The sequence below is a fragment of the Brachionichthys hirsutus genome, chromosome 9 (assembly GCF_040956055.1).
Source record: "Brachionichthys hirsutus isolate HB-005 chromosome 9, CSIRO-AGI_Bhir_v1, whole genome shotgun sequence".
In the NCBI taxonomy this organism is placed as follows: Eukaryota; Metazoa; Chordata; class Actinopteri; order Lophiiformes; family Brachionichthyidae; genus Brachionichthys; species Brachionichthys hirsutus.
This window is the reverse complement of record NC_090905.1, coordinates 14,256,586-14,273,261: the sequence shown is the minus strand read 5'-3', so window position 1 is coordinate 14,273,261 and position 16,676 is coordinate 14,256,586. Positions and strand designations below refer to the sequence as shown.

Below are 16,676 nucleotides of genomic sequence, written 5' to 3'. Positions count from 1 at the left end.
ACGCAAAGCAACGCCTAGAAACGGAATTATTTCCGCTTAGCAGTCACGCTCGCCCTAATGGATCCCACGTTGCTGTCCGTCCCAGTGATGGAGAGACTTGTCCGGAGAATGACAAACCCTGCTGAATAAATGACGCGTGCTCTGCAGACCTTTGTCGTGGCCATGCATCAGTCCCAGACAGCTTCCTCTGCCTTTGATGGCGGTTTGGGCGCCGTCGAAAAATGAAAGCACATTCAACACAGAATGGAAAGATGCCGTTTGCCCCGTGAAATATAAAGCAGTGGATGGAAATGCTCGGACGGACCAGGTAGTACGGAAAGGACGCCCAGGCAGCCAGGTAGCCCCCCCCCCCCCCTCCAATAAAGCGCTGCGTGCTGATGATGTTGGGAATAAGAGGGATGCAGATGAGTCGTCTGGAATCACCAGTCACAGCCGCCTTACTGCCTGGTGGCACATTCTCTTGCTTCCGGACGCCCGTTAACGTCGCAGCACCAAAGCAATTTGATGCAGGAAAGCAATCGTGTCGTGGGCCCGAGACGGCCGCAGCATGCGCCCGGTTCGCTCCAATCAAATTCTGCTCCCAGGCGGCGCCGATGCTCGTGGGAAATCTGCTCAGCGTAAGGAAGCGAGAAATCAAAACTCAAGACGGAGAGAAAGCGGCAAACGAGAAGCGGCTCCGGCCAAACAAGCTGACGAATGTCAAAAAGCCAACGTGAGGAAAAAAGCAGGGCCTTCAAGCTGGCCCGGCGCCGCTGCAGCTTTTCTGTTTAATGAAGCTCTTTGACCGAAACCCTTCACTTCCACTTAAAGCCGCCAAACGCTTCTGGCAGCTTGAAATCTGCAGCGGCAGAGAAAGAGTGCGAGCGATCGTCTTCCAGTCACCTCCGGATCCGGACGCCTTTTCAGAACTCGGTCCGACCTCCTTTTCCCAGATGCTGCCTGGCATTATTTATCGATGGGAATTGATCCGTCACTGTTCCCGCTGTTGTACCCGCCAGTCACCTCAGCGAACATTTGCCTGCCCAGCCCACAGTGACAGTTGTTGGTTCTTTTAACAGAACCCAGAAAGCGTCTCAAACAGTCGGTCCACTCCTTAAATCATATTTTACAGTCATGTAGAGCAGCTCCAGACATAACACTCAAGTCTCAAAGTGCGCGTCGGCGCTTTACGGGCGGCTTGATGGGCGTGTTGCCGCGCCGACGGCACTCTCGGGCCTGATGGATCACGCGATCGACCTCCACGGCGATGATTATGGCGGCAGTTTCACAGATTTCATCGGGCGGTACGCAGCGGAACACGGCAGAGAGCACTTAGCTTTAATAAGCACATTCATCCCCGCCCGATGCTAGCATCCGCCGCAGCGGCCCCAAAACACAACAGAGAAATGATCTACAGCATCAGCGCCGCATCCATCCGTCGGGCAATCTGGACGCACGCCATTAGAACACCTGTTAAATAGAAACCGCCGCGTTTGAGGACGCACACAGAGGAAGACGATGGCGAAGGCGTTCCAGTGAGCACGGATAACGGCTCGTTTGGGATCATCCTTAATGTCTCCGTTCCAGGCTTCCTGGACTCGGGAAAGGAAAACAAGAAGGCAGAATACAGAAACGATTACAATGTGCAGCCGCTCGCTTGTTTAGAAGCAGGATTATGCAAAGACAGATTCCCCACGAGGAGCCGGGGGTGGAGCCACGATGTAGGTACGGATAAAGGGGGCGGGTTCAGGAATATTCCTGGCCATTGTTGTCCATCGGCCTTTCATCTTTTAATCAATCCAGACCTCTCCGGTCAAATTTTCTATAAAAGGACGATGAATAACCCTGATAATATTATTATGATGCTAATGTATCAAAAAATAAACTGTATTGATATTTTTGACCTTTTGCAACAACGGGAACGCACTGAACCAAGTGAAGCGGAGCGCTGAAGGCCGAGCTGCCCCTGAGGTTTTATTTGCCCTGATACAGGCGCACCAGGGCGACCAATTAAAATGCAGACAGACATTTAGTCCCGCCCTGCAGCGCTGAGATTGGCCAGTGTTTAGCACGCTGTGATTTCCTGCCATGCCAGTCTGCAGGAGCGCCTCCACCACCTCCACCTCCATCCACCCCCCCCACCAACCCCTCCACGCCAATTTGTTCTGACCCAGCGCCCTCTGAGCAGAGATTGATCTCAATTAAACGTCTACAATGAGGGGAAGGGATAAAGAGGGCTCCAAAGAATAACAGAGGGGGACGGGGGGAGACAGATGGAAAGATGGAGGCGCAATCACAGAGAGAGAAGTCGTCTCATAATTCCACCAACTGAAAGTCAAGGTCTCTTAAGTGTGCAAACTTCATTTTGTCATTCGGCGCGTGATGGAGTGACGTTTGGTTCCAACCTCCATAAAGGCGGATTTGTCATTTTAAATCAGGAGGCGGTTCATCCGGAGGAGATAATGAGCCATTCCTGACCTGCAGCCTATCCCAGATCGTTCAGCGACGCTAAGAGGATCGTTGCGTCGGTCCGTCCATCACTCACGTTCCTGTTTGACCTTGTTTTTGGTCACTCTAGGATCCTTGCGTGCTCATGACCCCTCTCTGAACCACACTGTGGCGTTCCCACGGCCGTACTGAAACAGCTTCGCGCCCCCTTATGTTCCACTCTCTCTCTCGCTTCCTCCCATTTCGTCCCTCTTTAACGCTCGCTCGCTCCCTTCCTGCTTCCTCCTCCTCCCGTTTTCTCCACAGAGCAGCGGCTGATTCAATCTCAAGAAATGTTATTTATGAAGAGGCATTTAATTTTGCTTCAACCATTTGTGTTGAAGACGCTTGCAGGATCCGTAACGCCTCATCAATCACGGCAAAGTCAAAAATGTGCAATTGAATATATATGTTAATATAATCAGTAACGTCATGCGAAGCGGCTCAACGCACGTACCATCGAAGAAGAAGAGGAAATAGTATCTATTTGGTTTTGTAGCCACTGGCAGAGGAAAACGTTTTAGTTGTAAGACTATAACTGGATATCTTTTGAGATTATTTCCCATCATGCTGCTGAAGACGTGCGGCAAAAGACAAAACCCGTCGGACAAATGGGTGGAAAAGGGTCAGAGCCTTCTGTCACAGCTGATTTGGGCTGAAATAACAAAAAGGATCCGAAAGTGTGGGCTGAGAAAACAGGATCATCGATTTCCGTCCACCGTCAACATCTGGACCATCGTCCTCTTGTCTCTCCTCTGTCATACATCCTCATGTTGGATGGCGTCGTACACAGATGGATGCTCTTCAGATGCTTCCTCTCGACATCCGAGGAATGAGGGAGAAGGATTCGGATTCGGATCAATACCCACCTGACTTGCTAGAATTCTTTCCTCTTCTTCCTCCTTCACGACGGGCGTAGTTGTTGTGTGGAAGGATTTTCTGCCAAGCCGATCGATAGATTGCTTGTTTTGACACAGAGGACAGATGGATCAGGAAGCGTCCCAGAGGACCGATTGATCGGCGATCAGCGACACAGAAGAAAATAAGTCGTTATTTACGCTCCTTTCAGGATTTCCATCAACCTGTTTTCCTCCGCCAGCAGTCGTGAAGCAGAAGACGAGGAGTCCTTGCTCTTATTGAACCGATCAGTGCTGAAATCATTCCCTTCCTCAAAACGATAGAGAGACAAATTCAATTTGGAGGCCGTCCGTGTATCGACGGATCGCTTCCAGCTCACTTCCCTTTTCCGGGGCCCCCCCCCCCCCGTCTGAAGGCTGAAGCAGCTAACGGCCCCCTGCGGATGGAGATGTCACCGCCTTCTTTCACTGGTGCAACGTTTGATTTGACGAGGAGCAACTTGGAAAATGAAAGTGGAGCCGGTGGAGATTATTAGAGGCCATCAACTTTAATGCCGTCTTGATGGTGGGGGCACCCCAGGCTATGAAATGTGTCCTGAAGGAAATTAATCAATAGACTTTGAGTAACATTCACGTTGAAGTTGTTTCACTCATACATTAAATTATATCTACCGCTAGATGACAGCAAGACGATGCTAAAGCCGTAGCATCCTGTAGGGATGCTGTTGAAGAGTCAAGTTGTTGGACCAGATCCCCGCCCCCGCCCCGCTGCTATCGACGTTCATATCACAGCACAGCAAAACATGGTACCAGAACCATCAACAAAGGGCCCGGCTGCGAGCTGGACCACTTTCAATCCAGAACAATCTGCCTGGAGCAAACAGAAAACAACGGCTGCCCGATCGAGGCTCCCAGCGCAGCTCTAATCTCCACACCCCAGGAAGGAACACGCACGGAGAGCGACACAATCTCCAACACAAGGCTCAAACCGGAGAACCAATTACAGAGAGGAACCTCTGTTGTTGGCTGGAACGTGATTAGAGCGTGGGCCGAGCGGCCGCTGGCTGTCGTGATAAAGCCCTTCAGAAAGACGGCGTGAAGGATTATCAGCTCTTACACTTTTAATTGTCAGTTTAATGACGTTGACCACGATGTGTCTGACAGGCACTAAAGGCGGCCGCCCTGCTTGTATACATCAAATGCGCCTCAGGGTGAAATACTAGCTTGGCAGCGGACAGCAAAGGGCGTCATTAGCGGCGCTCACATTTAATAAATCACTAAGAGAGGATGGTTCAAGCTGCGTCGTGCATCATCGCTGCTGTATAAATACAAGGGCAATTAGCATTGGATTAAGGCCCCGCCCCCTTTTTGATTTTACTGATTTTGAAAGCTAAACACACTAATAATTAGGCTGGGATTAGTGTGACCAGCTAACGGGGGAAGTATGAACGGCACCCAAAGGTGGATTCCCGGGAGTTGACGCGATGCTCATGCGCTCCGACGGTCCACCAGGGCCGGGGGAAAGAAAGATTCCTACAAATGACGTAATCAAAAGTCTTTATCCAACGCCTGAGAGGAAGCAGAGCTCCTTTTCTGTGTTGTGAGGAGCTGCTGCCTCCCCTCAAATGGATTCTGCGAAATCTTTGCGCGATGACAATGAAGTTAAGTATTTACAAAGAAATTTGGACGCGCCTGCGTCAGCTCAGCCACACCTGGAGTTAAACACACTCAATAAGGTTGTGTTTGGCTCATTCTCCTGCGGCGGAAACAAGACAGAATGTTTGTCCCGACAAGGACGCGTTGCTCATCATCGGTCATTACGGCCGTTTGGATGTGACTCCGGCTGTTATCCGCCTCCAGAATGCCAGTCTGACAGCGTGAAAATGCCTTTTACGCAACAGACTATCCCTGAGCACTGTGTCTATTCCAGCTCCGCTCGGCTTCACCGGGATAGACGGCACCGAAGCTTTCAGAGTTCACGGTTTTACTCCCACGGGGCGGCTTTAACTGCAAATGTTATTCAATCAGGCTAATGCGCGGTGAGGCACTTTGGATGAGCGCCCCCGGGAAGTCCAAGAGTACAGGCCGAAGCATGAATCTCTACTTCCTGCTTTGACATTACCCATCGCTATCGGAGACAGGTCAGCCCTTCCGCTCGGTCGCTAAAAGTCGTGCCGCATTCCTGCTCTCTGCAAAGTCCTTCTACCGGCTTGGACTACACTTCCCCTGCTGCCTCCAGCCCACTCCTCAAAGAAAGAAAGACCCCTTGGTGGATACATAAAGTACTAGCAAGAACAGGTTTTGAAGCGCAGACTGAGGAAGATTCTCCAGGATACAGAAGTTATTCTCTGGAATAATGGATGGAGGACGACAGTGGACTCGGTGTACCGGTGGATACTGGAGACACTGGAGGCAGGAGACTTCCTTCGTCCTGGTATGTAATCTTATCTACGCTAATAGTGTGGCTGCTACAAGAACCAGTGACTAGCATCAACACAGCGAGTTGGGGGGGGGTCTAGCTGTGGTGGCCAGAGGCAACATGTTGGACAATCTTATCATCTGTTCTGTTGGTTTCCCAGCAGGACGGAGGGAGGAGGGCGAGCTCCGGGGCATTCTTCAATTCTAAGCGCATCAAAAATGTAAAGGAAAAAGCAACAACAGACTAGGAAAACTCCCAAGCAACTATTTTAGAAAAGGAAGCGCACAGACCTTCAGATATAGTTAATAAATATGTGAAGTCACCAATGACTTTACGCCTCCCTTCAGAATCAAGTCTAAAGCGGTTTAGCTGGGGATTTATTTCTCCTTAAAGCTGCAATCACAACTATTCTTATCTGGCAATCGGAAATAAACAAAGGTGGCTCAGGAACGGGTCTCCATTGCAGCAGTAAAGCGCCGTAAACCCGCCATAAAAAAGTGTCTCCTAACGTTGTAGTTCGCTTGCACATCGATTGAAAACCCATGTTGGCATGGCTACAGATAAGATAAATAAATGATGAGGCAGGACGAGGCTTCCCAACCCAACAGAGGTCTGGAATATTTTCAATTTCAATCCTGAACTACAGTTACCGGTACTCTAATTCATTCTGCATCCATGCCGGGAGTCCTAATGAAAGGATGCAAAGACAGATCCTTTCCTGCATAAAATGATCATTTGCGCCTCGTCGCCTTGCCGATTTCTCTTTTCTGCAAATACTCAATTTGCATTCCACAATGGCCCATTTTCAATAGCCTAATCAGCAAACGATCGGGGGAATTCTCATCTGCCACACAAGAACCCCCCCCCCCTGCATTCCATGCAAATGGACTTCCTTTGTTGTTGTTCTCCTTAAGATTCTGCTAAAAATTCAATTTCCCTGCAGCAGCGCTGGTGAATTTGAATGGATTTAGAGGACAGGTTAAAAAAACCTTTTATCAAAACAATGGGAAGAGGGGAGCAAGAGGGGGGGGGGGGAGGCACAGCATTAAAGAACCTGAAGGTGAGAGGCGTGACAGTGATGGGGAAGTAGAGAGAATTTCTTCTGTGTCAATCAGACAACATGGGGTCAGTAATTGAAAAGAAAAAGGAGGTTTTTATTATGTTTGCAGAAATCTATCAGCACGAAAAAAGGGAGCGCCGTAAAAGCTGGCAGACAAGAGAGAGCCGTCGTCGCGTCTTCTTTCTTCTTGTCAGCGTCTCGTCTTCCTCACAGACAGGGAATACTGACCAGAGAATAGAGTATTGCAGTAGTGATAGTAGTGATCGCCTTTATTGGCGTGAAACTTAAGAACCACCGTTTTCCCTGCACCTGAAGCGTGGTTGCAGCAATGCCTCAGGTAACAGCCGACCCTGGCCCGAGCCTCGTTCTCGCCCTTGACATACACTTGTTCATTCATGCACGCAACTCGGGTCAGACTATGCTGGATTTGTGGTGTAAAAGAAGGCAGGTCGGTCACTCGGGCATCGACACGGGCTTTGCTCCGTGAAGCAATTGGAGTGTCTTGGAGAGCCTCGGCTTCTCCCGGAAAAATGACATCAAAGCTGACAGCCTTTGATTTGTCTTCACTGAGCTCACGAGCCGGAGGTCCGCACTCGGCTGCAGAGAACACGCCATTTCCCTTTGCTTCCAGCATCACTAGATACTCCAGATGAACCAGTGAATATACCACAAATAGTATATTTGTTTGTTTTTTTACAGGTGTGAGCTTTTGCTTGTGTGTGTTTGACCTGGATGACCTACAGAAGTTTTAATAATAAAGGTAAAGCTCCATGAAGCCGTAGACGTATGGCATTGCATATAAAAACACTAAGACGGTGTCGGTAAAACCTTTAAATACGTAATGACGGCTGTGAGGCGGAGTGAAAGCAGGTATCCCGTCCTGTGGATTCCCGACCCTGGGATGACCCTGCTGCTGTTTTGCTAACTCAGACCAGCCTGCGTTCCATCACATGCTCTCATTACGACGCTGGCATTGCGACCCGAGCGGCTGAAGAGCTTCCTGTGGTGACCGCTGAACGTGCGCTAATTGCAGGGAAGAAACGATTCAGACCGCCTTTCGCAAATCTCCCCTTGCAGCCGATGATTTATGTCGCGTGACACCTAGCAGGCGACTGGGATTTACACGAGGAAATGCTCGGCATGCCGGTCTATTTCCAGCACGCAGCAGATGTGTCGGTGGCTGAACGTGACGCTGCACAAACCGGAAATGGATAAATGGGGTCAGAGACCAATGGCTGCATGATAAGCCCGTTGTCTGTTCAGCATGTTGACAAAAGGAACGAAGGCTGAAAGGCCTCCACACAGCCGGTCTGTGCAGCTGCGTTTGAACGCACCTCGCCATTGTCACGTAGCAAACAGCCAGCAGGTCTTCCTGCATCATTAGAGCCGGGCAAGAACACAAACCACAGCGAGCTGCTTTCTGCAGGCACCAAATAACGATCTGCTCTGCGGCATCGCAACAGAAAGGAACCCCACATGGTCCGAAAGGAAGGAAAGATTTACCAGGACGCTGAAGGGGGCAACCCTTTAATTGCTCATTTTCTGTCATATGAAAACAACCTGCATCTCGTTCCCAATTAACTTTTAACGATCGTCTTGATTTGATTCCTGATAAACAAAAAGAGACGGAACAAAAACACCAAGAGGAACAGCAATGCCTGCGATTAATCAATTGTACCAATCAAATTAGGAAGTCGACAAATATGAAGTACAAAAGAAGTGAACTATTAATTTTTGAATAGGATAATGAAGGATAACAGGAGGGATAAAGAATCTATGAGAGCCTTTAGACAACCTGACCTCTAATTAATCCCTAAGAGGAAAGCCCAGCCCTCACTCCTCCCATTAGTTCACTGCGGCCATCTTGGTCATTCATTATCTACAGCTTTCCCAGTTCTTCCTCATCATCCCAGAAGTGCTTCTCCATGGAGTTAACTCTGGGTTCCTGCATGAACTCAGTTAGCACCTTAACATTATGGCTGTCCCGTCATAAAGAGCACATTATTTCTGATGGAACTGCCCGGCTGTCCCTGACGAGACTCGTTCTGATGGATGGATTCAGGCCTTCGGAATATTTTGCCAGCGAGGCAGGCCACGGAGAACCGCATTGGACAATCCGACAGGAAATCAAACGCTTGCCCGGTTGCAGAAATATCATTTCACACATGCCGTGACGGTTGTACGACCACAGTAACCGCATTTTCCTCTCTGGTTAGATACAACATTGACTATTTGCACAAGAACAGTTCAACATTGACACACCGCACACACAACCCTTCATGGTGTCGCATGCTCACAACGCAACGCTGTAACGAGGTTCACCGTTCCTGCCTGGAACAGGACGGCCAGTCCAAGGGGACGAAGGGAACAGCCACGACCGCCCCCCGTAGACGTTCCTGCTTCCCTCGAATCGGAACCAGGAGCTCCTCAGGAGGCCCAAAACATTTTCAGTTTCCATTGTGCCTGAGCCTACAGACATGCTTAATAGCTAATTGTCATACAATTAGCATTGCAGACAGACCCGTGGTGTTATGAACAAAGGAGACAAAATAATGTGGAGGGGGAAAAAAAGTTCCATTTCAAAATTCGATTCTTCCGGCATCAGCGGTAATAGATGCTTTAATTAGGATGATCAGGAACTGTGTTCAAGAGGAGGGGATGTGGAAAAGAAGCCTCTTCTCATCCCCAGACAGCGTAATTAGAAAGTGAAAAAGAGCATTTCATTTTTCGACAAAAATAAGAAAATATGTGTGTGTGAAAACACAACTCATTTTGGCAACTAATATGAAAATGAAAGTACCAATGGAGGACAGGTTACAAGAAATGAATTCAGAGACGAATCAAGGAGAATATTGGAGATTAATGAGGAGAAGGACGGACGTTTAGAGGTTGACGATCAGATAATTGTCAAAATGTACAAATTTATAATCCACTTAACCGTGTTGGCCTTTCTCTGTAAAATAAAAAAGCCTTCATCCACAGGTAAATCTAATGCGCCGAGGCTTACACAAGCAGCCGGACTCATTATAAATCATTACAGGGAGGCTAGGCGCACCTATCTTCATAAAGTGTTCAAATGTTCCAAAGGGCGCTCGCCTCCTCCAGTTATCCGCCGCCACATGAAACTCCTCTGGGAGCAGGACAACGCGGGCAGGGATGCAGCCTAACGTTGAGGAAACACGGAGATCAAACCAGCAAGGTCGCGCCGTGTTAACGGGGACTTTCCCAACACAGAATTCAGAGTGGTGAACCCGGATCGGAACCGACTGGGACCGGACAGAGCCCGTGAATCACATGGAGGCCGGTTTGGGGACTGGGGATTCAGCACAGAGCGATTTATTATGGAGGATTAGGACTTCAGGGAGGAGAGGACACGACAGACGAGGACAAGCTAGAGGTGAAACCAAAAAAAAAGCATCACCGGGAGGTAAAAACAACAAATAGAGGGAGGATTTTCAAGGCTCCGATGACATGACAATGTTTTACTGACAACTATGAGGTTTTTCAGACCCACAAGACGTTGTTGCCATGTCAACACTCCATTATTGTGTGAATTGAGGGTTAATGTCCTGATCTCCCGGTCCGACTGGCGCAGGGAACACCTCGAACCAACAGCTCTGGACGCTCTGCCACTTCCTCTTTTGTCACACCCATCAACTATTTCCAAAAGCAGCTGCATGTGATGAAAAACTTGGCTTTATTTCGTGTTGTTTACCAGCGGCTGGAAAGCTGGAGAGTCGCCCACAAAATAGCAAACAGAACCCTTTGCGTCTGTGCAAGCTGACTCTTGATTGGCTACGGCGCCGCGCCACAGTGAAAGCTCCTTTTGATCATAATGTTTATCTTAAATCTGTTTGTCTTTGAGGACCAACTAGCGCAGGCGAGCTAAGGCAAATAACGAGGCGATACGGCGCTGCAGGCGCTCCCCGCGTCGAGCGAGTCATCACCATCAGCGGGGGTGGAGGAGGGAAAGAGTTAGACCACATCCCACCCTCCCGTTAACACGCGATCAATGTGGCCCAGAGAAGGTGGAGCATGCGAGACGAAGGTCTTCACCGTGAGCACAGGCCCGCCGTGTCATCACACATTAGCTAACGACGTTCAAATGGAGAGCCAGGGAGAGCTCGTTAGCCGACAAAAGAGCAGGACGGCCGCTGAAGGACTTTAAAGTCGGGCTGCACCGCTGGTTGGGAGGGGGGGGGGGGTCGGCATCATGTCATCGTTTCCAACCCGGGAAAAGTCCATTTACCTCGTGTTAGAGAAAGGATCAGGATGCGGATGAGATAAATCCACTTTCATTACGTGGAAAACCGGTGAAAACTCGAGAGCGAGGCGACATCGTGTAGCCGTTTATAGCCGCCATTGTTCGGTTTGAGGTGGGAACCGAGCGTGATTTCTGAGCGCTGCCTCAGGTGCTGGAGGCGCTTCGGTAGCAGGGCTCATGAATATTTAACAGGCTTCAGTGTTGAGCTGAGGAGGTGCCGTCAGCACAAGCGCTACGAACGCCGCCTCCAACCCAACGGCGACAGTCGCCTCTCAAGGATGTCTGACGTGCTGACAAACAGCCCCCAATTCTAATCTCGCTTACTATCGTTCTAAGGCGTTTGTTACACTAAAAGCTATTCATGGTTTCAATGCTGGATATTCAGAGTAAAACAAAACAAGGGGAACGTTTCTAAATGAGTCCATTTTCATGGCGTATGTTTCCTGCTGATGTTGCTGCTGCGGAACCTGAAACACCGTGCCGTCAGCATAAAACGGAACCCTCGGGCATCGCGGGCCTTCCCAAGCACACGGGACGTTTCACGAAAAATGTACGCAAGCAATGCTAATAGCCGTCTTTGGGTCTCATTGCATGTTAATATCTGCTAGGGAAAAGTGAATTGATGAATCTGAGCAGGACCGACTTCGGGTGAAACTTGAAATCCTCAGATATCCGTCGGGACTTTCCGTGTCCACCAGCAGAGCAGCAGAGCAAACCTCAGTTCTCCGTGACGTTGGAATCCCACGTCGCTGAGGAGCCAAAGAAGACGACTGCGCCGCTAAAAGGAATCCAACACAATGATTGCAGAAAAAAAGACGGTAAGGCAGCCATTCAGCCTCCCTGCTTCCCAGCCATCCAGTCATGGGTTCCCCCCATAGATCTGTGGCGTCCGTGATCATGCAGGGTGGGAGGCGGGATTCGCCTCGCTGATCTGTGGTGTGCAGCGGATTGAAGGTAATCCCTCATTGGGACTAATTATCCTGATTCTCCCTTGAGATGGCAAATTAGACAGTGGCAGCATTCCAACGGCTCATTTCCACAAGGAGGGAAGTTTAAAGTGACGATTTAGGAGACTTTAAGCACAAAAGAAGGATCCCCGAAGAGGCCCGGAGAACAGACGTAATAAAGAAGACGTCTCCTTCAATCACATCCAGGAAACGGACGGGACGGAATCGCTGAAAGAGGCTCGCCGCTCCGCTATCTCTGTCGGTATCTAAACTGTTTGGGCTCAGAGCTTCCTTCCCTGCTTCCTGTTTTACTCCCTTTAAAGGTCCACAGCTTTTGTTCACCTCTTAAATTAGAATGAGGGGAATTCGTGCACTGCAAAAAAAACAACATTTATCAAGCAGCCAATCCTCTGAATTTAAGATATCTGCTTGATTCTCTGCACAGTCGGCCCCTAAATCAAAGATTTCCCCCCTAACCTTCTCCAGGCTCTGAAAACTAAAACCGACATTTGTTTTTCTGTGTGTCCATTGACAACTATAGTCCAGTCCAAGCTGCGCCCGCTGCTTTCCGTTTGGCATCGGCTCGGTATAATCGTGCAGATGGCGGCTTTCGATCATGAGCATGTGAATTTTCTCGTTTTTTACAGTGCATGCAGGGAACCGACTGCACCGCTGACCAGACGGAGCTAAACTGAGGCCGGAGGTATTGTTCTCTCATTTCCCCTCTATAACATCCCCTTCCTGAAACCAGCATATACTTCCAGTACACAGAGGCAGCTATCCCAGGGTGCGATGGAGACGCGAGTGGAAATGTTGACTGTAGCCACGACAGCCGCAGTACCACATGCAACAACACACTCCCACCGCATCTCGTTATGCGTGTGGAACATCCTGTCATGTGCTGGTATTTGCTCGGCGTCCCCTGTGAGACCGACTTTTCAACGTGTTGTTTTATTCATGCTAAATAAATAGCACGTAGCGCAGGCCCATTGATCTTTGTTGGTTTATGGTAATACTCTGGCACGCTGCTGTGCTGCCGTACTTTCAGTGTGTTTCAGCGTGTTTGTGCGACTCGTGTCCGGATAAACACGACGACAAAGCGTGTGCCAAAATACGACATTGTGTTCGTGTTTGCTAACCGATGGAGAAAAACGCCGCAGCCTCTCAAAGCATGACCGTTTCGCTCCCTTTCTTTCTCAGAAGACTTAATTCCAGAACTTACTTGTTAAACAGGCCACATAGGACATTAGCCCGGGGTCCGTGACATTTCATGGATGACGTGACGAGATTAAGAACGTAATTACAACGAGAATGAGGCCTTTAGTGGACCTCAACCAAGGTCGGACACTCGTCCGTCTGGTGCTTACTCTCAAGCAGCAAAGTAAAGATCACACACAAATACAGATGTGGATTTACATCTGGAATCTGCCTGCATCCGCTCATCTTCTCCCTCCGTTGCTTCTGTGCTCCTGCATAGATTCATATAGATTTGTTTTCCTCATCATCCCCGCCTTCATCTTCATCAGGCTCCACGATTTCCTCTCCCTCGGTGGCTTGCCTTCATTGGCTTCAACGCAGCGGCCGGTCTCCGAAGAATGAAGACGAAACTTTCTGCTGCAAATGTGTTCGGTTATTTTCGATCCGACGGACGCCTGACGGGAGGTCGTTAGCTGAAAATGATTCCGACCTTCTGAACTTTATAAAAAACGATTGAAGGGGAAACTCTGCAACGCAGCGGATCAGCGGCTGCAAGGGAGTAACCAAGTACAGAGACGCAAACGTCAGGGAACAGAGAAGAGAATGAAAAGCTGCACCCCAGCTTGTGGCTCAAGTTGAATGCCGATGGCGCGAAGAAGAGCGTGATCTTATTCTGAAGAGGACAGAGCTGTCCAATAAAAGACATCGGCTTGATGTTTACCGCGGAGCAACCACATAAGCCCGGTGTCTTCTCGGCAAGTTTATTAGACTGCGAAATTACAGTCAGAATCTCATTAAACCCAAAAACAAAGATTCAGTAAGCGTGCTGGCAGCTGACCAAGAAGAGAACCGTTTGAAAAACAGAACATGAGCAAATTGGAATTCTAAATCAAATATGAACAAAAAGAAACAAAGGCCTTTTGTCCTTTACTGAAATCACAGTTTGTGGCTTTCAGACTTTACTCAGAATATCTGCAGCATTCAAATATTTGAGGACAAAACGAGTTTTCAGAATTCCTTTCTTATCAGAAGGGAACTTTCTCTTGTTCCAGCAATGAGCTGAAGGTGCCAATTTCAAGCCGTTCCCTCTCCACGGGGTGTGTAATCACAATTATTCTGCTAATTAGGCTGATTTATACTTAATTACTGTCACCTATTTGCCGAGTGTTTTGCCTCTACATTCGACTGCAAAGTAGCCTGTAACGTCAAATCCGGAGCTAAAGAGTTCAGGATTCAGAGCAGCTCTGCTCGTCAGCGGAGTAAATAACAGCAGCGTGTCGTTCGTCTGCAGCTCCTGCCCTCAACACCAATGTGTTCCTCAATACGTCTACGTGTTGGGGGGGGGGGGGGGGGGTTGACAGCCGCCGCCTGCTGCTTTAATCAAAGCGTCTGAGCAGGGGAAGGGTTTCATTACAACCATATTGGAGGATGACCTCATTTCAGCCTTCCAGCCAGCCCCCCCCCCCCCCCCAAAAATAAGATAAAAACCCCACGCAGTCACAGAAACTCCGGAGAGCTAACAATCTCTGTAGCCTCCCCGGAATCCCATTTCCCCGCCTCCCTTTCATCTGCGCTGATCTAAAAAGCGGGGAATCATTTTGAAGCAACACGAGGCGGATGCGCTCTGGTGCTCTCGTCGGCTCGTCCAATTTTTGGTCGGCAAAAAAAAAAAAATTGACAGCTCATGTGGCGGCGGCGACAGCAGGCGGAAACTTTCTGGAGGACAGACAGAAGAGCGAAAGCTGCATTTAGCACGACTGTCAGGCATCGGGGACGATGAAGGTCGAGACGATGAAGGTTCCATTCCAACACCCATCAAGCAGTTAAGAATGCGTTTACCGTTTATAACTAAGGATGTTTCTTTTTACTTTTAGCTATAAGGGCCAAACAAACATGTAGCAGTGCTCTGCTGGGAGCCTGACTGGTCAGGCCATGTTTATGTGGAGTCCAGGGATCTGGAAGATGTCTGGCTCCTTGAGACGTCCACGAAGGATCGGTGGAAGTGTGGATTACGATTTGGCAAACTCGAATTGAAACGCTGATTGCAGGAAGTCCAGAAGGGGGTCAGCTGGAGTCCTCGCCAGAGAACGGAGAGGGATGAGGACTGGGAGTGTTGAAACGCAACCAGGCTAACGAGAGGCGTTTCAATGGGCTCCTGGCAGCGTGAAAGAAGAGCAAAGGGAAGCCGATAAGGACGGGGGGGGGGGGGGGGGGGCACAGCTGGGAGATAGGAGGAGGGATGGTCGAGGTGGCGAGATAACGCTGAAGTCCAGAGCTGATAGATGAGGCCAGCTCCAAGGTCAGTCTGGGAGCGGCGAGCGAGTGCACAACACTATGAGTCAACGGCGCGCCGCTGGGAGAGTGTGCTTTCATTTATATATATATACATATACATATATATATACACTGCAAGTACACGGAAAGAAGCAAAGGAAATTAGTCGGGGCTTCCCTCTGAATCAGGAAGTCAGCAATTATCTACGGTGAAGAAGTATTTCCTCCAGCAACATCGAGCCAACAAGTCTGTATTTACCGTATTAAATAACAGGAAAAATGTTTTGGGAAACGTAAGACAATACGTGGTAAATACGCACCATGTGCAAAGTAACGAGCGAGTCCTGTTTGGAGCAGACGCAGCAGAACCACAGGACCGCCACAACGTTTCAGAAGCAAATAGAGAGCCTTCTTTTTCTCTTCCTAAAAGACAACACATTATTTTATTAGCATTTATCACCGGGCAGCTGCTGAGACGCCATCAACCACACCCTGAGACGCAGAAGTAAAGAGAAAGCGTCACCTGAAAACGATCATTACCAAGAAATGAACCGAAATGCTTCAGGAAATGGAAAAGGAGGCCGATGCAGATGAGGGACACCCCCCAGGACGCCGTCTACGACCCGAGGACGCCTCGGGCTCTGGACCGCCAGACGGATTGAGTCATCAGATCGCCACGGTTACAGTCTCCACTAAGGCTTAGCTGGCCGCGTTATCAGCCGCCTTCACTCCTGCTTCAACCAGCTGATTCAGATTTAGCGCGGCGGTTTTCACTTTATTTTTTTATTATGCACGAAAAGGAACGATGAATGCGCCGCCTCTGCCTGTCTGACGGAAACGGCGGCGACGCTCCTCAGGAGTTGGCCCCTCCTCCTCCTCTCTGACTCACACCAGCTCTTTTTCATCCTCCCATGTTGACGCTGCAGGGCGACCCTACCAAAATTGCACCCTACTCTATATATAGTGAAAATCGTGCTCACCGCAGTCTCAGTCCCCGGCTCAGGGCGGAGTCACTATGCGATTCAGTGTTGACATTCACGGGAGGAGGCGGGACATGCCATGCTGGCGGCGTAAAGACGCTGAGAGGGATTCCTGCAGCATCTGTCCTCCATTTCATTATCTTGTCAGAGACGCAGCCGAGGCAGTGGGCGGCAAACGGCGGCGAACGGCGGCCTCGGCACGTCGCAGGAGCA

The 16,676-nt window shown here is 49.5% G+C and overlaps 1 protein-coding gene across 1 annotated transcript in view; it reads right to left on the bottom strand.

Annotated features, from left to right (window-relative positions):
* The window catches only part of LOC137899563 (carboxyl-terminal PDZ ligand of neuronal nitric oxide synthase protein-like), a 34,130-nt gene extending 25,986 nt beyond the window's left edge, over window positions 1–8,144 (bottom strand). The window contains exon 1 of the mRNA XM_068743600.1: window positions 8,137–8,144. Within this exon, the coding sequence (XP_068599701.1) occupies window positions 8,137–8,144 (8 nt within the window). The remainder of the gene's footprint in view (window positions 1–8,136) is intronic.
* Between the last annotated feature and the right edge of the window lie 8,532 nt (window positions 8,145–16,676).